At 42.1% G+C, this 22,964-nt stretch overlaps 1 protein-coding gene across 12 annotated transcripts in view; it reads left to right on the top strand.

Annotated features, from left to right (window-relative positions):
- Positions 1 to 22,964, top strand: part of nek1 (NIMA-related kinase 1) — a 135,955-nt gene that overhangs the window by 55,574 nt on the left and 57,417 nt on the right. For all 12 annotated transcript variants that reach the window (XM_061825661.1, XM_061825659.1, XM_061825660.1 and 9 more), the window contains 5 exons: positions 7,175 to 7,351; positions 9,252 to 9,446; positions 9,524 to 9,626; positions 20,676 to 20,728; positions 20,849 to 21,063. In XM_061825661.1, the coding sequence (XP_061681645.1) occupies positions 7,175 to 7,351; positions 9,252 to 9,446; positions 9,524 to 9,626; positions 20,676 to 20,728; positions 20,849 to 21,063 (743 nt within the window). The remainder of the gene's footprint in view (positions 1 to 7,174; positions 7,352 to 9,251; positions 9,447 to 9,523; positions 9,627 to 20,675; positions 20,729 to 20,848; positions 21,064 to 22,964) is intronic.

Genomic DNA, 22,964 nt, shown 5'->3' with positions numbered 1-22,964 from the left:
ACACGGCAGGAAAGGGCTACAGAGAAATTCCCAAGCAGCTTGGTGAAAAAAGGCCCACTGTTGCAGCAATCATTAGAAAATGGAAGAACCTAAACATGACGGTCAATCTCAATTGGATTTTAGCCCCATGCAAGATATCACCTCGCGGGGTCCCAATGATCCTTAGAAATATGAGGAATCAGCCCAGAACTACACGACAGGACTTGGTCAAAGACCTGAAAAGAGCTGGGACCACCGTTTCCAAGGGGACTGTTGGTAATACACTAAGGCGTCACGGTTTTAAATCATGCATGGCACGGAAGAGTCCCCTGCTTAAACCAGCGCATGTCAAGGCCCGTCTTAAATTTGCCAATGACCATTTGGATGACACAGAGGAGTCATGGGATAAAGTTATGTGGTCACATTAGACCAAAAGGGAACTTTCTGGTCATAATTCCACTAACTGTCTTTGGAGGAAGACGAATGATGAGTTCTTTCCCAAGAACACCATCCGTACTGTGAAGCAAGGGGGTTGTAGCATCCATGTTTTGGAGGTTTTTTTCTGCACATGGGACAGGATGAATCCACTCTATTAAGGATTGGATGACCGTGGCCATGTATTGTGAGATTTTGGCGAACAACCTCTTTCCCTCAGTTAGCATCGAAGATGGGTTGTGGCTGGGTCTTTCAATATGACAATGACCCGAAGCACACAGCCTGGAAAACCAAGGAGTGACTCTGGAAGAAGCATATCAAGTTTATGGCATGGCCTAAAACCCAAAAGAAAGAAACCCAAGAGAAAATCTCGAGAGGAAGCTGAAACTCTGTGTCTCTTGGCAACTGCCCAGAAACCCATCTGATCGAGAGAAATCTGTGTGGAGGAGTGGACCAAAACCCCCCCTGCAGTGTGTGCAAACCTGGTGAACAACTACAGGAAACTTTTGACCTCTGTAATTGCAAACAAAGGCTCCTGTACCAAATAATAACATTGGATTTCACAGGTGTTCAAATACTTGCAGCTGTATCACACAAATAAATCGTTAAAAAAATCATACATTGTGATTTCAGGATTTTTCTTTTTATCTCTTTCACAGTGGACATGCACCTATGATGAAAATTTCAGACCCCTCCATGATTTCTAAGTGAGAGAGCTTGCAATATAGCAGGGTGTTCAAATACTTATTTTCTACACTGTACTGTAGCTCAGTGGTTAGAGCACTGGTTTGATAAACCAGGGGTTGTGGGTTCGTATCCCACTGGGGCCTCCACTCCCTGAGAAGGGTTGCGTCAGGAAGGGCATCCGGTGTAAAAATTGTGCCAAACATATATGCGTTCATCTGAGATGACACGCTGTGGCGACCCCGAAAGGGACAAGCCGAAAGAAACTTACTTTTACATACAGGCAAGCACTTAAGTGTCCAAAGCCTTTGGTAAAATTAATTAAAAAGTGGACCAATGAGGCAAAATTCGTACTTCAAAGCTGCTTTGACTGCACAGACTTCAGTGTAATTTAAAATTCAGTGTGCAGCCTTGATAAATTCGGAGATATTGTTACCATGTATGTCAGTTTCTGTGAGATGTGCATACCAACAAGAACATTTCGCACATTCAATAACAACAAGCCGTGGTTTTCATACAGACTTAGGCAACTCCTCGAGGCTAAAGAGACTGCATATCGTAGTGGGGAGGGTGAATCTGGTCCCCCTTGATTTTGAAAACTTGAGTCTTTTGAACTGAACTTTTTTTCTAGTGTGAGGCTTGATATTAAAAGTAAAATGGTGAAATTCAGATGAAATATTTCAATGTTTAGGGGTTCCTCATCGTGATGGAAATCTCAACATTGCATCAGTGAAATTGACACATTAAAGCCTACATTTCCTCATTGTGATTTCTGGAGTTTTCTTTTTAGGTTATCTCTCTCTCACAGTGAACATGCACCTACGCTGAAAATTTCTGACCCCTCCATGATTTCTAAGTAGGAGAACTTGCAATGTAGCGGGGGGGTTCAAATACTTGTTTTTTTTTACTGTATGAGGGCAACAGAACAGTGGTGAGGTGGGCCATAGGTGTGACAGAAGAATTTAAGGGGGAGGTGGGACTGCATCAGGTTTGCTACGGTAATGAATATAGGCTGAGAGATGAGGTTAGACTGGAATCCCCTTGGCCCACGATGTTCGCAGATTATATTGTGATTTGGAGTGAAAAACAGGTAGCTGGTGGAGGAACAATTAGAAAGATGTAGACATGCACTGACTGGAAAGGAGAGGAATGAAGATTAGCCCAAGTAAAACAGAATATATGTGCATAAATGAGATGGGTGGAGGGGAAAGAGTAAGGCTCCAGGAAGAAGCGATAGCGATGATGGACGACTTCAAATACTTGGGGTCAACAATCCAGAGCAATAGTGAGTGTGGTAAGGAAGTGAAGAAACCGGTACAAGCAGGTTGGAACAGCTGGCAGAAAGTGTCTGGTGTGTTATGTGACTGAAGATTCTCTGCTAAAATGAAGGGCAAAGTTTATAAAACAGTGATGAGGCCGGCCATGATGTATGGATTAGTGACAGTGGACTAAAAAGACAGCAGGAGGCAGAACTGGATGTGGCAGAAATGATGATGTTGAGGTTCTCGCTAGGAGTGAGCAGGTTGGATAGGATTAGAAATGAGTTCATCAGAGGGACAGCCAAAGTTGGATGTTTTGGAGACAGGATTCGAGAGAGCAGACTTCGATGGTTTGGACATGTTCAGAGGCGAGAGAGTGAGTATATTGGTGGAAGGGTGCTGAGGATGGAGCTGTCAAGCAAAAGAGCAAGAGGAAGACCAAAGAGAAGGTTTATGGATGTTGTGAGGGATGACATGAGGGCAGTTGGTGTTAGAGAGAAAGATGCAGGAGATAGGCTTCGATGGGCAAAAAAATTACACATTGTGGCGACCCCTCATGGGACAAGCTGAAATGAAAAGAAAAAGAGGAGGTTACACACAGATGATGATACCATGGCTACTTAGATGTATGTTGAAGTGTATGGAAGGTCCTCAATGCACCTTTATTATATTTTATTACCGCAAATTGTTTGACCATTCTCAACTAGAAAAAACGGATAATATTGCGCACAAATGGCGGCACGGTGACGCTAATGGAAAGCATTGGTTGAGGACTCGTGTTAAATCCCAACCCTCCCTGTGTGGAGTTTGTATGTTCTCCCCATGCCTGCGTGGGTTTTCTCGTGCCACTCCGGTTTCCTTCCACATTCCATCAAGATGCGACCTTAATTGGACACTCTAAATTGCCCCTAGGTGTGATTGTGAGTGCGGCTGTTTGTCTCGATGTGCCCTGCGATTGGCTGGCAACCAGTTCAGGGCGTACCCCGCCTCCTGCCTGTTGACAGCTGGGATGGGCTCCAGCACTCTCCACAACCCTTGTAACGATAAGTGGCTAAGAATATGGATGGATGGATACTACACACTCAAAGCTGAGCATCTGCAGATGGAGCATATTTTGTTTCGTTTCAAATCCATTGTGGCATTGTTAGAGCCAAAAAGATGATAATTGTGTCCCATTATTTGTTGATCTCACTGGAAAGTTGAGTACCGTAATTTCTCGAAAATAATGCGCACATTTTTCCCAAAATACTTTCAAAACGTTAATAGAGAGCATTATCTTCAGGTATGGATGAAAAATTGAAAAAAACCACATTGTATAGTCGTATACAGGTACATAGCCTGGTAAAAAACATACATATACATTTCGATATGATATATGATGTCTTATGTAACACATTTATATATTTTACGGTAATGTGCGCCCCCAACCTTAGCTCTCAGAGCTCCTCCGGGAGCTTGCTTATTATGATTGTCAGCGTAGTATGCTTGTTGCTACTGTGCCAAAGCTCAGGAACAACTGCACATGAGTTTGTTTAAATTTAAACTAAGACAAAAAAATGTCGACTCCAACGGTTAGTTGTGCAGGTGCTTTGAAAAGAAATGTCATCACTTGTGCCGATGATGCTGGCAACCCAGAAGTCGCGCCGCAGTCCAAAACAACAATAGCTCGCCTCAGTAGCTTCAGGTGGGTATCAAAACAACGTAATCTCAAACTATGTAATATGAGCGTCATGGGGACATTAAAAAAAAAAAAACGGGAGCGCGCGCACAATTGAACTGCTCGCTTTTTAAAAATAGTGTGCCCATTAGGCTCGTTTCTATGTAGTTTGAGCTCACATTTTTTGATAGCCACCTGACGCTATCGTGAAAGATGCTACGGGTTGGGAGCCGAATGGAAGGGGAGAGGTTGCGCTGCGCAACCCAAACTCTTGGGATTAAAAAAATATTTCAAGTTATCAATGATGAGTTCCACAGCGATGCACCAAATAAAGCTACTATGGATCTTTTTCAGATTGGAGCTGACTCATAATGCTTCTTTTGATGGTTTGACCAAGGATGTGTAATGTAGTGGATAAACTGCACTATGCACGAACGTTTTCTAATATTTAATGCAGTGTTTAATAAACAATGTTAAAGAGTTTATATTTTTAAGACTGAAATATGTGTTAACAGTATTAATAAAATCTGCCATCATTGAGGATTTATTTTAGTTGGTTGAGGGATTCTGTTCTGACAATTACAGGGACCAGGACAAGCCTTTTCCTGTGGCCTGTCCCGAGATTATATTACCTCTACATCAGCACATTCACATTATTATTAATGATTGTTGTACGGACAGTTTGTTGAAAAACATTACAAGTACAAACCTAAAAAAAACATTAATACATATAATTCCTAATATTCTGAGTATATGGGTAGCGGCAAATAGGTGCACATTGTACATTGCTAGAAGGGTTTTACAGATTTTTTTTTTTTTGTTTTTTGGTTCGGAGTCCCCCTTTTTTGTGCAACTTATATAATTATATTATTGAGCATCTTCTTCTTCTTCTTTTCCTTTCGGCTTGTCCCGTTAGGGGTCGCCACAGCGTGTCATCTTTTGCCATCTAAGCCTATCTCCTGCATCTTCCTCTCTAACCCCAACTGCCCTCATGTTTTCCCTCACCACATCCATAAACCTTCTCTTTGGTCTTCCTCTCGCTCTTTTGCCTGGCAGCTCCATCCTCAGCACCCTACCACCAATATACTCACTCTCTCGCCTCTGAACATATCCAAACCATCAAAGTCTGGTCTCTCGAACCTCGTCACCAAAACATCCAACTTTGGCTGTTCCTCTAATGAGCTCATTTCTGATCCTATCCAACCTGGTCACTCCGAGCGAGAACCTCAACATCTTCATTTGTGCCACCTCCAGTTCTGCTTCCTGTTGTTTCTTCAGTGCCACCGTCTCTAATCTGTACATCATGGCCAAGTCTCCTTCTCCCCTTTCCTACCAAAAGACACACCAAGTACTCTCCTCCCTGTCTCTCTGATTACCTTGGCTGTCGTTGTCCAGTCTTCCGGGAGCTTCTGCTGTCCATCGAGAGCCTGTCTCACCTCTTTCCGAAAGACCGCACAACATTCTTCCTTTCTCAGCTTCCACCACATGGTTCTCTGCTCTACCCTTGTCTTCTTAATCTTCCTACGCACCACCAGAGTCATCCTACACACTACCATCCTATGCTGTCGAGCTACACTCTCCCCTACCACTACTTTACAGTCAGTAACCTCCTTCAGATTACATCTTCTGCACAAAATATAATCCACCTGCGTGCTTCTACCTCCGCTCTTGTAGGTCACTATATGTTCCTCCCTCTTCTGGAAATAAGTGTTCACTACAGCCATCTCCATCCTTTTTGCAAAGTCCACCACCATCTGTCCCTCAAAGTTCCTTTCCTGGATGCTGTACTTACCCATCACTTCTTCATCCCCCCTGTTTCCTTTACCAATATGTCCATTACAATCTGCACCAATCACAGCTCTCTCGCTGTCTGTGTTGCTCAGAACTACTTCATCTAGTTCCTTCCAGAATTTCAACTCTAGGTCACATCCTCCCTGTGAGGCATAGCCGCTAACCACATTATACATAACACCCTCAATTTCAAATTTTAGTCTCATCACTCGATCTGATACTCTTTTCACCTCCAAGACATTCTTAGCCAGCTCTTCCTTTAAAATAACCCCTACTCCATTTCCCTTCCCATCTACTACGTGGTAGAATAATTTAAACCCTGCTCCTAAACCTCTAGCCTTACTACCTTTCCACCTGCTCTCTTGGATGCACAGAATATCAACCTTTCTCCTAATCATCATGTCAACCAACTCCTGAGGTTTTCCTGTCATAGTCACAACATTCAAAGTCCCTACACTCAGTTGTAGGCTCTCTGCATTCCTCTTTTTCTTCTGACGATGGATCCGGTTTCGTCCTCTTCTTTGTCTTCGACCCACAGAAGCTGAATTTCCACCGACGCCCTGCAGGTTAGCAGTGCCGGGGGCGGGCGTTGTTAACCCGGGCCACGACCGATCCGGTATGGGTTTCTTTAGATGAACGCTCATATTTGTTTGGCACAGTTTTTACGCCGGATGCCCTTCCTGACGCAACCCTCTGCATTTATCCAGGCTTGGGACCGGCCTACAGATTGCACTGGTTTGTGCCCCCATAGGGCTGCATTTATATTATTGAGCATAATAATTCAAATAAGTTGTTTGTGTACATGTGCCCTGAGATTGGCCTGTGACCAGTTTAGACTGTACCTTGTCTCTCATCCAAAGTCTGCTCAGATAGGATAAACTATACAGAAGATGAATGAGAATGATATTATGAATAAGTCAACTTAATCCCTTTTAAGAACAGTGTACTCGGAATTTTAACGAACATTAAATATTTGCATTGCAAAATGGAAAAAATAAAACATCTTGGATACATTTTAAAAATAAAATAAAAGATTCAGAATAAAGGAGAAATGTAGCAGGGGAGAGATAGAGAATCAATGTGAATGTTGAGGTAAAGGCAGAGAAACAAAATGATTTAAAAAAAAAAAAAAGTACAAAGGTGTTAAATCAACATAACCTCTAAAACATCTGTTGTTCATATTTATTGCATTACAATATGTAATATTTTTGAGACTTCTCTATGCAAATTAAGAAGCCAAAAGGGGAAATGCAAACTTTTTTTTTCTCAAGAACTTTACTTGAACACCTTTCTCTCTTATTTACTCTTATTTTGAACATAATATATTGACAAAGGAACATTATTATTTTTTATTTGTCTTTGTTCACAGAACCAACAGCTGGTGAAGTGATGCAGACATGTGTGCTCCAAGGCGAAGGTCAAAGGAAGGTGTGGGAAGTGAGTCCTGACTGTCAAATATTGAAAGTACTCCATGAGGCAGCGGTTCAGCCGCTCACCCAACTTTTAGAGACAGTCACCTTCTGTGAAGAGGCTTTCCCTAGCAGTGGTTAGTGCACTCTTTGAAAAATCACATCAGCTATTCATGTTTTAGGTACGCACTCTCACTATAGGGTTTCCAAGAGATGACAAATCACTGGTCAGTGCTCTTGAAAACATTAGCTGGACAGTAATTTAAAATAAATGTAATTGTCAACTTTCATTGCATTCTTGCTAGTCATTGTTTTAATGTCTTTGTATCAAAAGCAGCTTGGGTTTATCACAGTAGTAAATTAGAATCGCACTCAGTAAATCAATAGTTGAAACCAATAGTTTTGCAGAAGTGTCTGTGAAGGCTGTCATAGTTTATATTGAAATAAAATCTTAGCAATACAGTGCGGTAAAAATGTATTGGCCTCCTTCTCAAAACATTTTTGTTTTCCCAACTTGAATCTTTAAGATCATCAGACATGTAAACATCAGATACATATACCCCAAAATAAACTGAAAATGTTTTTAATTTATTTATTTTATTAATGGGGAAAAAACTACTCAAAGCTACATGGCCCTGTTTGGAAAAAATAATGTCCCCGAAACCAAACAACGGGCCACCCTCATCAGAAACAAGTGAAATAAAGCATTTTCTATAACTGGCAATGAGTCTTTCTCATCTCTGTGGAGATTTTTTTTGGCCCAGTCTTCCTTGCAGAATTGTCTGAATTTGGCAAAAATTTAGGGTTTTCCAGCAAGAACGCCCTTTTTGAGCTCATACCACTGCATTTCAGTAGGACTCAAGTCTGGACTTTGATTAGACTACTCTAAAACCTGCATTTTGTGTTTTTGAAGACATTCAGAAGTTGACCTACAGGCGTGTTTTGAATCGTTTTGGTACTGCAGAACCTAAGTGCACTTCATCTTGAAGTTACAAACTCATTACTGAACACAGTCCTTCCGGTTTTTCTGTTAAAGAGCAAAATTCATGGTTTCGTCAATCACAGCACATTGTACAGGTCCTGAAAGACCAAAGCAGCCCAAGACTATCATACTACTACTACCGTGTTTGTTGGTGTAATGTTATTTTTGTCAAATGCTATGCTACACCAGAAATAAGGCAATACACTTTCCAAAAAGCTCAACTTTCATCATCAGTCCATATAATAGTCTATTGGGAATCATTCAATGTTTTTTTTCCCCACAAAAACACAAGCCTTTGTTGTTTTTGGTCAGCTGTGGTTTTTGTCATTGTTTTGGATAGAGTTTTTGTAGTCTCTTTGTGATTATTGAGTCAAACACACTGCCCTGAACTGTGGAAAGGGAGCCTTGCAGTTCATTAGAAATTATCATGTGTTCTTTTGTGGCCTCCTGGATAAGTCATTGCCGTTCACTTGGGCTTATGGTTCCCTCCTGGGAAGCTTCATCACTGTTGCATGTTTTCTCTGTGGGAAGATAGTGGCTCTCCCGATGGTGCATTGGACTCATAGCTTTAGAAATGGCTTTACTAACGCTTTATGGACTGACAAGTTCTTTATTTCTTGATTGTTGTGGAATTTCCTTAGATCGTGTCATTTTCTTGCAGCTTTTTCAAAAACTTTTGTCACGACTTGATTTTGTCAAAACATTGTTTAAATTAGTTCTTGATTGAACAGGTCAGGAGGTAATCAGGCTTAGGTGTAATCAATTGAAAATTAAACAAAAATTGCAATAAACAACTATTAATATATGATTTAACAAGGGGGGTAGTTTCTTCTTCACACGGGACCAGGGCACTTTGAATAGTTTTTTTACCCTAATAAATTTGCATTGCTTTGATGATCTTCGACTTTAGACAGGGGAAACTATGCAAAAATATAAGAATTTGAGAAGGTGGCCAATACTTTTTCACATCACTGTAGATACCTGCTGTTTACATTGCTTGTGTGACTATATTGTATGAGCTGAGAATTCACATCCTGAAGTCAACATCTTCTCAGATAAGCCAAACCAGACTGTCACACAACATGCAATGAGTACACCTGAAGAGTACAGCACCTCCAAAGATAGCACATCTTCCATTGTTGAGGTTAAGGTGCAGACAAAATATGTTGCTACAACAAAGGCCTCGCATCCAGAAAATGTTCTTGAAAAGGCTGGCAACACCCGGCCATCAACTGCTACTGAGATTCAGTGTGAGTATTTCATTTTATCATATCTCGACTTTTTATTCAAAGTAGATTTCTGGTACAAATAGTCTACATATTGATAGATCCAGAAGATGTGGAATCATTAATGTTGGAGGACGTTCCTAAAGCATCACACTCTTCGGTGAGCCTGCATCACGAATGGGAGAAGCAAGACCAACAGCCAATGTAACTATTTTACTATTTTCATTATATCAAAGTGTGTTCTTGTCGTTTTATTGTTAAAAATGTATTTTTTTTTTATGTTGAATGTTGAATATTACTTCTTTCAGTTGCTTTTAGGAGTCCCACATTTGAGATTGCTTTAAAGTGATAGGTGGTGGATGTTACAATACAGCACAGGTAGTCAGGGGAGGAGTAGCACTTGCGTAGTTCTCGTTCAGCAGGCTCAGGCTTTCTCTGTTGGCCCTGACCAGGCTATATGGTTTCCACCCATCAGATTGGGGTGGATCCTCCAAGGTCAGGATCTACAGCTCTTGGGATAGTTGCGGACTACCCTCCTCAAAACAAAATGGACCTACTTGGTGGTGTTCACCATTTAGAATGCTTGCCATGATATTGGTATAGAACTCGTGCACCTACGTCATAAAATCACATGACATCGCCATATTGCCGGTCAAATAAAGCATTGTTGCAAGTTAATTCCGTTGAGTCGAAATGAGATTGTCTTATAGCACGACACCCAGAGTTTTGTCAGGGGGATGATGCTCCCAAACCGTTTGAAGGTTAATATTATGTTGCCTCTGTCGGGATTTGCGAGTTTGGACCCTACGCGTGTTCACGAGTCGAGGAAGATATGACCAATGATTAGAAAAAGTTAACAGCAAATGGATTTATTACATAGGAATGTGCAATGCAGACGTCCGGGTCATATATAGGTATCTGCCGCACACGTGACGTGTGTCTTCTGGCAGGATAGCCAAAGAAGAAGACAAGAGCTGCCCGGTAACACAAGGTTTTTATATGTATGGGTCCATGGTAAAAGTGGCTGCCCCCCCGCAGTCTGCTCCTGGGCCGGGATGGTAACTTTCCGCTCCTCATCTGGTGTCATTCGTCTCCACGGCAAAGCCTGGGAGAGGAGGATGCCACCAGCCGGTTTTCTGCGTACAAACATTAAGGACAACCACCGGCTCTACAACACATCCTTGTCTGATTAGCAAATGGACAACACTTTATCTGTTGATTAAACGTATAAGGTCATATTCAAGCAAATAATGAAAGTGCAATAAAAGTAAAATAGTCTTCACCTCCTATATTTAAAATACAGAATTTGCTTTTTGTGCACTGTATTGTCTGTGCTTTCATCCTGGATCAGGCTGTGCCAAAGTGGAATTTTAAAATTACACACAGTCTCATCCTGCACTTTTGTACTTTGGTTTCAGACCAGACCTTTCCCACTCTGAAAAGAGAAAATCTCGTCATTGTCATTGCATCTTAAAACAACAGCCTTTTTTTTTTAACTTTCTCCATTAATATCAAAAGTAAACATAAGCAGCATGTCTTGCTCGTCTTTGCTCTACGTTGCCCAGACTGTATTGCTTACTAAACAGCAGTTATGGATGCTGTCATTATAAAACACATTGATGGGCTGCATAAGTACTGTAACATTTGTAAATATGAGTGTACGTCTTTAAGAGCGGGGGGATTAAGGTAAACTTGGAAAAAGAAAGTGTGGCGGAGCAGCACTCGTTAGAGAAAGTTCCGTGTGCCGTCTAAAAGAAACCAGTGGGTTCTTCTTTTTTACAGTACGTAAGTGAATTGTGCCGTTGGATGTAACAACCAGTCATCCCTCACTCATTGAATCATATTGCAAAATGCTACAAACTGATTGAATGAATGTTGTACTTTCAATTTGCATTGGTTTATTTTTTTGCGCGCAACACAGAATATCTGCAAAGACTGCATCAGCGGTGCACAATTGTACACGCGCACAGTTTAGAGAGAACATTGGCTGACGTCTTTTTTTTTTTTTTTGGCACGCCGTCCCGCGATCGATGCATTGAGCACTCCTGCGTTAAACATTTAGAAGGTGATAATAAACGAAAGTACATGGAAAAATGAGAGACACTTGGCATAGAAGATCCATATTTAATCCCGAAGTCAATGTTTTCGGCGATAAGAAATTTGACTGTTAATTCGCTTCCACTTGTCTTGGACAACTGTATATACACATGTATTTGATGAATAAATTGTCGATTTACAATACGCCTACAAATACTTCATTGCTGGATCTGTTCTTAATCAAGAATAAATACCACATAGTGATGGACCCACTCAGATATTTTCAATACAAATATCAATATTTATATGTATGACCCCTGGTTTTACACAAACTCGCATTCATTATGATTGGGGAAAAAAAATGAGGACAGGGAGTTGTCTCCTCCGTACATGGAACCGTATGCTGCCACATGTTAACCTCCCTAGACCTCTCTTCTTCTTCTTCTTTTCCTTTCGGTTTGTCCCGTTAGGGGTCGCCACAGCGTGTCATCTTTTGCCATCTTAGCCTATCTCCTGCATCTTCCTCTCTAACCCCAACTGCCCTCATGTCTTCCCTCACCACATCCATAAACCTTCTCTTTGGTCTTCCTCTCGCTCTTTTGCCTGGGAGCGCCATCCTCAGCATCCTTCTACCAATATACTCACTCTCTCGCCTCTGAACATGTCCAAACCATCGAAGTCTGCTCTCTCGAATCTTGTCTCCAAAACATCCAGCTTTGGCCGTCCCTCGAATGAGCTCATTTCTAATCCTAGCCAACCTGGTCACTCCGAGCGAGAACCCCAACATCTTCATTTCTGCCACCTCCAGTTCAGCTTCCTGTTGTTTCTTCAGTGCCACCGTCTCTAATCCGTACATCATGGCCGGCCTCACCACTGTTTTGTAAACTTTGCCCTTCATCCTAGCAGACACTCTTCTGTCACATAACACACCAGACACCTTTCGCCAGCTGTTCCAACCTGCTTGGACCCGTTTCTTCACTTCCTGACCACACTCTCCATTGCTCTGTATTGTTGACCCCAAGTATTTGAAGTCGTCCACCCTCGCTATCTCTTCTCCCTGTAGCCTCACTCTTCCCCCTCTACTTTTCTCATTCACGCACATATATTCTGTTTTACTTCGGCTAATCTTCATTCCTTTCCTTTCCAGTGCATGTCTCCATCTTTCCAATTGTTCCTCTGCATGCTCCCTGCTTTCACTGCATATGACAATATCATCTGCGAACATCATGGTCCAAGGGGATTCCAGTCTAACCTCATCTGTCAGCCTATCCATTACCACTGCAAACAGGAAGGAGCTCAGAGCTGATACCTGATGCAGTCCCACCTCCACCTTAAATTCCTCTGTCACACCTAAGGCACACCTCACCATTGTTCTGCTACCATCATACATGTCCTGTACTATTTTAACATACTTCTCTGCCACACCAGACTTACGCATGCAGTACCACAGTTCCTCTCTTGGTACTCTGTCATAGGCTTTCTCTAGATCCACAAAGACACAATGTAGCTCCTTCTGACCTTCTCTGTACTTTTCCACGAGCATCCTCAAGGCAAATAATGCATCTGTGGTACTCTTTCTAGGCATGAAACCATACTGTTGCTCGCAGATACTTATTTCTGTCCTGAGTCTCCACTCCTCTTTCCTGTAACTTCATTGTGTGGCTCATCAACTTTATTCTTCTATAGTTTTTACAGCTCTGAACATCCCCTTTGTTCTTAAAAATTGCAACAAGAACACTTTTCTTCCATTCTTCAGGCATCTTTTCGCCCGCTAGTATTCTGTTGAATAAGTTGGTCAAAAACTCCACAGCCATCTCTCCAAATTGCTTCCATACCTCTACCGGTATGTCATCAGGACCAACTGCCTTTCCATTTTTCATCCTTTATAGTGCCTTTCTGACTTCCCCCTTAGTAATCATTTCCACTTCCTGGTCCTTCACCCTTGCCTCTTCAACTCTTCCTTCCCTCTCATTTTCTTCATTCATCAACTTGTCAAAGTATTCTTTCCATCTATTTAACACACTACTGGCACCAGTCAACACATTTCCATCTCTATCCTTAATCACCCTAACCTGCTGCACATCCTTCCCATCTCTATCCCTCTGTCTGGCCAACCTGTAGAGATCCTTTTCTCCTTCTTTCGTGTCCAACCTGGTGTACATGTCTTCATATGCCTCTTGTTTAGCCTTTGCCACCTCTACCTTTGCCCTACGTCGCATCTCGATGTACTCCTTTCGCCTCTCCTCAGTCCTCTCAGTATCCCACTTCTTCTTCGCTAATCTCTTTCCTTGTATGACTCCCTGTATTTTGGGGTTCCACCACCAAGTCTCCTTCTCCCCTTTCCTACCAGATGACACACCAAGTACTCTCCTGCCTGTCTCTCTGATCACCTTGGCTGTCGTCGTCCAGTCTTCCGGGAGCTTCGGTTGTCCATCGAGAGCCTGTCTCACCTCTTTCCGGAAGGCGCACAACATTCTTCCTTTCTCAGCTTCCACCACATGGTTCTCTGCTCTACCTTTGTCTTCTTAATCTTCCTACCCACCACCAGAATCATCCTACATACTACCATCCTATGCTGTCGAGCTACACTCTCCCCTACCACTACTTTACAGTCAGTAACCTCCTTCAGATTACATCGTCTGCGCAAAATATAATCTACCTGCGTGGTTCTACCTCCGCTCTTGTAGGTCACTATATGTTCCTCCCTCTTCTGGAAATAAGTGTTCACTACAGCCATCTCCATCCTTTTTGCAAAGTCCACCACCATCTGCCCTTCAAAGTTCCTTTCATGGATGCCGTACTTACCCATCATTTCTTCATCGCCCCTGTTTCCTTTACCAATATGTCCATTACAATCTGCACCAATCACAACTCTCTCGCTGTCTGGGATGCTCAGAACTACTTCATCTAGTTCCTTCCAGAATTTCTCTTTCAACTCTAGGTCACATCCTACCTGTGGTGCATAGCCGCTAACCACATTATACATAACACCCTCAATTTCAAATTTTAGTCTCATCACTCGATCTGATACTCTTTTCACCTCCAAGACATTCTTAGCCAGCTCTTCCTTTAAAATAACCCCTACTCCATTTCCCTTCCCATCTACTACGTGGTAGAATAATTTAAACCCTGCTCCTAAACCTCTAGCCTTACTACCTTTCCACCTGCTCTCTTGGATGCACAGAATATCAACCTTTCTCCTAATCATTATGTCAACCAACTCCTGTGCTTTTCCTGTCATAGTCCCAACATTCAAAGTCCCTACACTCAGTTGTAGGCTCTGTGCATTCCTCTTTTTCTTCTGACGCTGGATCCGGTTTCCTCCTCTTCTTTGTCTTCGACCCACAGTAGCTGAATTTCCACCGACGCCCTGCAGGTTAGCAGTGCCGGGGGCGGGCGTTGTTAACCCGGGCCACGACCGATCCGGTATGGGATTCTTTAGATGAACGCTCATATTTGTTTGGCACAGTTTTTACGCCGGATGCCCTTCCTGACGCAACCCTCTGCATTTATCCGGGCTTGGGACCGGCCTACAGATTGCACTGGTTTGTGCCCCCATAGGCCTGCATTCCCTAGACCTCTCTGACAGACGGTTTATTTTTTTTTTTAAATACTTCTTGATAATTTGAGATTGAGAAGAATAATTCCTACCTGAAATGAAATAATTGCTACACTGGTGTGTGTATATTGTTGGGCACTATCCATCCCGTTTAATTGCCAAAATCCATCGATCTCGATCTCTTTGAAGAACTGTCGTCTGTTATGACAACCAACAGGACAATAGGTCTCGGGCACTGGGAATAATCTGCTTCGGTTCAGACGACTCCCAAGCAGCTTTGTTTGACTGGCAACGCATCGATCTTTTCTGGTCTTTTCAGATGGTATTCTATAGAATGCTATCTTTGAAGAACTGTGTTGTCTATTGTGACAACCAACAGCACAACAGGTCTCGGGCAATTTGAAAAATGTGCTCCGGTTCAACGAATCCCGCACTGCAGAGTAGGTAGTTTTGACTGGCAATATGGCGCCATGCAAACTGTGACGTCACGTGCAGGAGCTCTTTTGAAATTCCTGAGCACCCTTGACTGGGACTTTGAAGTTCCTCAGCCATCTGACATGGAAAGATGACAGTTGGCCATCTAAACAAGAATACTGAAGTATTGTGACCATTACGAGGAAATTTCAATTTATTTTTAATTTATTTATTTAACTGCCACTAACATGCATTTTATTCTCATTTGTGAGGGCTGGACATCTATCCTTAAAGTGCCTCTAACACCAAAATATATATTTTAAAAAGGTATTGTTATCAAAACTACATATAATATTAATCACTTTGATTATAATTGGGTTACTTTCTCCTCTCTGCCAACGTTGTGACAGCATGGGCAAGACAGCCTTCCGGCCCTACCCACCTCTGCGTCAGGGAAAACTGCGACCCACGCCACCGCTAACAGTGGCCTGCGCGCATCGACACATTTAGCACCCATGACTTACGTACTTTTAAGTTATTATGACGCTGGTCTTTTGTTACATTCTTTGAGAAGGATTACGTCGTCGGACATGGATTTCTTGAATGTCCCGATAAGTACGAGGATGGCTGTTGACGCAGCTTTTAATTAATACTGCTGCTTTTGGACAGGTGCACGTGTACACAGACGCCACACTGCCTTTTTTACATTTCCGGCATATTCATTTGAAATAACATTCGCCTATTTGGAACATTGGATTCAACTATGGTGTCTATAGGTCGTTTGGCTAGTTAGCTCGTGTTACACGCTACTAAACTGTCTTTGTACTTCTATTTTGTTATTGTTTTGTGTTGTATTGTATTGTGTGTGATTAAATTGTCTTAAATGCAATACAAGTACTTTGTTATATTTTGCTGGTTTGACCAAGGGGATTTATTGTAATTTCACACGTAACATATGCAATAAACCGTGAGACAAATTAGTCCCCCCCAACTATTTTTTTTTTAATAGCTTTATGCACCTGTCATTGGAAACCCACGAAACTCTTTTCCTTTGCACCTGTGCAATGCATTTTTCATAACGAATCAGCTCTTATGGAAACGTGTGAAGAGTGAATCCATCCTCCAGAGTGTTCAAGCAAAATCCAGGAACACAACAAGGCGGCATTTTTGGTAACATGCAGAAAAAAATGGTAAATTGTGACCGGTACAAGAGGAAAGACACTCGACTACGCCACTTCCGGCTTCATCTTCAACTCAAAATAGTCCACAAAATTTTCATGGCCGGAGATGAAAAAAATCAATATATGGCAACATTCTGACATGCTGTGAACAAACGGATGATTCCATTCTGGCAAAAAAAAAATTTGTTGGTTATTAACATACTAAATTTAATGTTTTAGGTGTCAGTGGTACTTTAAACTGTAAAGGTTTGTATTGAATGTATGGTATAGACAAAGTCAGCCTCTGCTAAATAGATGACCAAGTCATTGTTTGGCAAGTTTTAATCTTTTCAAGTTATTTTAACAAGAAAGGAATATATTTTAATAGATCTGATAATTTAAATTAAAAACATTGTTCCCTTGATCCAACGCGGTTCACTTTACACAGCCTGGGTATCACAGTTTTTTTTTTTTTTTTTTTTTTTTTTTTTTTTTGGGGAGGTTTATAATTTTTTTACAGTGGAGCAGGCTATTTTACAGTGTATGAATGGGCACTGTGGTCTGTATCCTAATTTGCTAAGGGAAACCCTGCATCATGTTTTGCATCCAAATTGGCTAAGGGACTGCAGATAATTGTCAACCGCCCTAAGTATCGGGACCGCCAGCTGCCCCGGCCTTACCGCAGCATTTCTCCGCACTCACTGTCTACAAAGTCGCGACGCAATGTACCCATGTTGTGCCGCGGTGATGGTCCCGGTACTTAGGGTGGCTGATTGTGGCGGCTGCACCGCTCCCACGGTGGTCCCCGTACTCCACTGCTAGATGAGCGAACCCTAACTCAATACAGTTGGCTTATATTGATTGGCAATGGTTGTCAAGCGATCAAGTGTTAGTCCAACCTTCTCAACACTTGTCCTCTTCTTCCTCTTCAGCTCCAAAGAGCCACATTCCCAGCATCGAACAATTGCGAAAATTAGGCAAGCTGAGCGCTTTCCGTACTGTACAGGACACTTGACATGAAATTGACAGACCTTTAGCGAAATGCTTTGCACCCATGGCACTAATTGATGGGGTTTTTGCAGAGGTAATTTTATGTCCGTGGCAATAAATAAGTTAAAGAACATGGGGAAGCCCAGATGATGAGGTCATGGCTTTGGAAGCTCCTGATAGGTTGACTGAAACAATGTTAGTTAATTGACAACACACTTCAGGATGTATTTCAGGCCACACCTCAAACACTCTGTTTCCTTGTTGGAAATCATGGGAAAATCAAAATAAATTGGCCAGGAAATCAGAGAAACTGACAAGTCCTGCACCGACATGTGCTGAAAGGCCACTTACCAAAAATGGAGCAGTTACTCTGACAGAAACATAAAAAAACGTTACAGTTTGCAAAAAGACACCTCGACAAAGATCTTAACTTCTGGAGACATGTCCTGTAGTCTGATGAAACCAAATTGATGCTATTTGGCCATAATGGCCAACATTACATCAGGAGGAAAAAGAGGGACAATTCTAGACCTGATAACGCATACCAACAGTGAAGCATGGAGGTGGCAGCATCATGTGGGGCTGTTCGGCTGCTGCAGGAGCTTGATCTCTTCATAAAATAGATCAATAAAAAGTGGCTAGAGGAAAACAAAATTGTTTACTTCACCATGTCTATTACAATCGGCACAGATCAGTCATCTCTCTCACTTTCTTTATTTCTCTCGCTCTCTGTCCCTCCCTCTTTTCTCTTCCTCTCTCTCTTGTAAACAAGAAGAGTAGCTCCCCGTTGCCTTCACAATACAGGGACTGCTTTGTCTACGACAGATCCGCTCCTACTGTAGCGACTTAACTCGAATTTCGACTTAAGTCAGAGTTTACATCAAAATACTTTATAAAAACAAATACATTGAAATAAACAAGATGATGTACTTCGTATTAGTATCGAGGGATTTATTTTCGAGAAGAAGCAGGAAGTGACGTACATGGCGGGACCACCCTCAAGTGGACTCGTTTGTTTCTATTAGTTTTGCCTAAGGGAGCTCGTTCCTTCGTGTTAGCCAAAATGCCGGCTCGTTCCATTGTTGGACATTGCTTGAACACTCGGTAGGATGGATTTACCCTTCATCAGACACGTTTCGTCGTGAAAAATGGATTGCACGGGTGCAGAGGACGAGAGCTTTGTGGGTTCCAAATGACAGGTGGGTTTGTAGACAGCTACTAAAAAAAAAATAATGGGGCATACCGCGTACGTAGGAAAGGCGTGCTAAATGTGTCGATGTGCAAGTCGGACGGCGTCGGGCTCGCCGGCGAAGGCAGCTGCGTCGCTTCGCCAGCGAAGGCTGCGCGTCAGGCTCGCGGGCGGAACAACGCCCTAAAGCAGCTTAGCTCAGCTCCGTGATAAGCCACCCTGGCGTCGAAAATGAGCCACACCGGCCGGCTGTGATGAGCCGCGATGGCTCATCTCCGCCATGGAAGCGGATTGGACGGGGAGGCGGTTTGGCCATGATCACATATCATCTGAATATGACTCGAAACAATAGGGTAATATTCCCCCGGTAATTTAACTAGGTTGTGTGATGTTCTCTTCTTCGAAAAGAGCTTTCGTGTCAGAAGGGGCGTGTTCGTCTCCCATAGTTTAATTGGCGAATGTCCGGACGGGATGCAGCCAATATGGCGACCACTTGAATGTCGTAGAATAACACTTCTGCAACTTTGCGCATGGATGACGCGCTCTCTGCTCCTATTTATTTTTTTCCATCTATTTTAGAATGTTTATAGGAATGACACTTGATCGTTAAGAATAGAGATGGAAATATGTTGACTGGTGCCTATAGTGTACTGTAGATGCAAAGAGTACTTGAAGTTTCTGAATGAAGAAAATGGGAGAGAAGGTAGAGTAGAAGAGGCAAGCGTGAATGACCAGCAAGTGGCTTTGATTAGTAAGGGAGAAGTTAGAAAGGCACTGAACAGAATGAAAAATGGAAAGACACTTGATCCTGATGACATACCAGTGGAGGTATGGAAGCAATTTGGTGAGGTGCCTGTGGAGTTTTTGACCAACTTATTCAATACAATACTAGCAGGAGAGAAGATGCCAGAAGAATGGAGGAAAATTGTGCTTGTCCCCATTTTTAAGAACAAAGACAATGTTCAGAACTGTGGAAACTACAGAGGAATAAAGATGATGAACCACACAAAGTAAGTATCTGCGAGCAACAGTGTGGTTTCATGCACAGAAAGAGTTCCACAGATGCACTATTTGCCTTGAGGATGCTTGTGGAAAAGTACAGAGAAGGTCAGAAGGAGCTACATTGTATCTTTGTAGACCTAGAGAAAGCTTATGACAGAGTACAAAGAGAGGAACTATGGTACTGCATGCACAAGTCTGGTGTGGCAGAGAAATGTGTTACAATAGTACTGGACATGTATGAGGGTTGCAGAACAGTGGTGAGATGTGCTGTTGGTGTATCACAAGAATTTAAGGTAGAGGTGTTAGTGCATCAGGGTTCGGCACTGAGCCCCTTCCTGTTTGCGATAGTAATGGAGAGGCTGACAGATGAGGTTAAACTGGATTCCCCTGGGACCATGATGTTCGCAGATGATATTGTGATATGCAGTGAAATTGAGGTAGCAGAAATGAAGATGCTGAGGTTCTTGCTTGGTCTGAACAGGGTGGAGAGGATTAGAAATGAGCTCATTAGAGGGACAGCCAGAGTTCAGTGTTTTAGAGACAAGGTGAGAGGGAACAGACTTCGATGGTTTGGGCATGTTCAGAGGCGAGAGAGTGAGCATATTGGTAGAAGGGTGCTGAGGATGGAGCTACCAGGCAAAAGAGCGAGAGGAAGACCAAAGAAAAGATTGATGGATGTTGTGAAGGAGGACATAAGGACAGTGGGTCTTAGAGAGGAGAATGCACCAGATAGGCTTAAAAGGAAAAAGATGACACACTGTGGCGACCCCTAATGGGACACACCGAAAGAAGAAGACCTATAGTATATGTGTTCGATAAGAGCCAGACTTACTAGCGCTATTTTGGCTCAGAGTAGTAATTTGTTGATTGTTTAGAGTGCTATTTTTTGTTGTTGTTTACAGGTTACCTGAGGTCAGTTCAAACCAAGAAGCAGCAGCAGCAGTGAAGAAGGAGGGTGAGGACGAACATAATAGTCATAGCTTGATTGATGTGGTCCTTCAAAGGCAATATGTATTTGTCTATATTATGTAATCGATATTCATTTTACTACAGTGTCATTCTTCACTCCTATCAGTTTTATCACAGGATGAAGAGCGCCTGTTTATGAAGTTGTGCTCTCCGGCTCACAAACGCACATCTGCACTTGTCCGACTTTCAGCTCAGTCTTCGATGGATGAATCTTCTTCTCTCACCTCTCGCTCACGCTCAGTTTCACCTCTGCGCTCCAAACATCAAAACTCTCTCCTTATTGGGCTCTCAACGGGCCTTTTTGATGCCAACAACCCTAAGGTGATGGCATGTAATTGATTTTAAATGAGTAGTAAGTATTAGTAGTCGTAAGTATTCACCCCTTCCTGTTTTTTTTCTTTTTTTGTGTCATATCCATCACACACAGATTTCAAATCATCAAACCAATTTTAATATTAATCAGAGACAACCTGAGGAAATACAAAATGAGATGTAACTGGCCACACACCTTCCAAAAAGTAAACTTTTTGACTTGTCAGTCCACAGAATGTTTCTCCAAAAGTCTTGCAGATAATCAAGATGTGAGACAATCCTTTGTATTCTTTGCGGACAACAGGGGTTTTCAGCTAGGAACTCTAACATTGATGACATTTTTTGGCCGGTGTCTTATGGTGCAGTCATGAACACTGACCTTAACTGAGGCCTGCAGGTCTTTAAATGTTGTTAAAGGTTCTTTTGTGACCTGTATGAGTCAGTGTCCACTCCTGGGAAGGTTTGCCACTGTTCCCAGTTTTTTCTATTTGTGGATCATGGCTCTTACTGTGGTACGCTGCAGCCCCAAAGACTTTAAAATAGCTTTGTAATCTTTTCCATACTGATTTCTTCTTCAATTTCTATGGATCATGCATAGGTTCTTGAGATTTCATAGCCCACTTCACGGTCTCCGACAGATTCTATTGAAATTACTTCTTCATTCAACAAGTGTGGTGGTAATCAGGTTTGAGTGTGGCGTGTGAAATTGAACTCGCCTTTCCCAAATTTGTGGTTCATTACAGTGACTATGATAAAACAAAGGCAGCAATTACTTTTTCAGAGGTTCAGAAATGTTTTTTTTGTGCCCTAAATTCAATTATTTTAAAACTTTTGTGTTTCTTTAAATTAACTCTGAGTGATATTCAAATTTGTCTGATTTGAAATCTTTGTGTGATAGATATGACCCCCCCCCCCAAAAAAAAAAAAAAACATAAATCAGGACTGGGGCAAATACTTTTTCACGGCACTGTCGGAATTATTTTTCTTAGTTTTAAAACTGTTGTACAGGTTTGCTGTGTCGATGTTCAAATGAGATAATTTGTGGGAGGTATGAGAACACAACCTTTCGGGGCGCACAGGAGATGAAAATGGGAAACCACTGGTCAAGTCTAAAGCAACAGTAAATGACAACAGTAAATGAACATACAGTGCCTTGTGAAAGTAACCGACCCCCTTGAACTTTTCAACCTTTCACCATATTTCAGGCTTCAAACATAAAGATGTAAAATTTTCAGTTTTTTGTCAAGAATCAACAACAAGTGGGACACAATGATTAAGTGGAACGAAATTTATTTGATGTTTTATACTTTTTTAACAAATAAAAAACGGAAAAGTGGGACGTGCAATATTATTCGGCCCCTTTACTTTCACTATAGCAAACTCACTCCAGAAGTTCAGTGAGGATCTCTGAATGATCCAATGTTGACTGATGATGATAAATAGAATCCACCTGTGTGGAACCAAGTCTCTGTATAAATGCGCCTGCTCTGTGATAGTCTCAGGGTTTTGTTTAAAGTGCAGAGAGCATCATGAAGACCAAGGAACACACCAGGCAAGTCCAAGATACTGTTGTGAAAATGTTTAAAGCCGGATTTGGATACAAAAAGATTTCCCAAGCCTGAAACATCTCAAGGAGCACTGTGCAAGCAATCATATTGAAATGGAAGGCGTTTCAGACCACTGCAAATTTCCAAGACCTGGCCGTCCCGCTAAACTTTCACCTCGAACAAGAAGATTGATCAGAGATGCAGCCAAGAGGCCCATGATCACTCTGGATGAACTGCAGAGATCTATAGCTGAGGTGGGAGAGTCTGTCCATAGGACAACAATCCAGTCGTACACTGCACAAATCTGGTCTTTATGGCAACAAGAAAGACATTTCTCAAAGATATCCATAAAAAGTCTCGTTT

This window comes from Syngnathoides biaculeatus, chromosome 7 (genome assembly GCF_019802595.1).
Source record: "Syngnathoides biaculeatus isolate LvHL_M chromosome 7, ASM1980259v1, whole genome shotgun sequence".
NCBI lineage: Eukaryota > Metazoa > Chordata > Actinopteri > Syngnathiformes > Syngnathidae > Syngnathoides > Syngnathoides biaculeatus.
The sequence above is the reverse complement of the archived record's forward strand: the minus strand, read 5'-3'. Positions and strand labels throughout refer to the sequence as shown.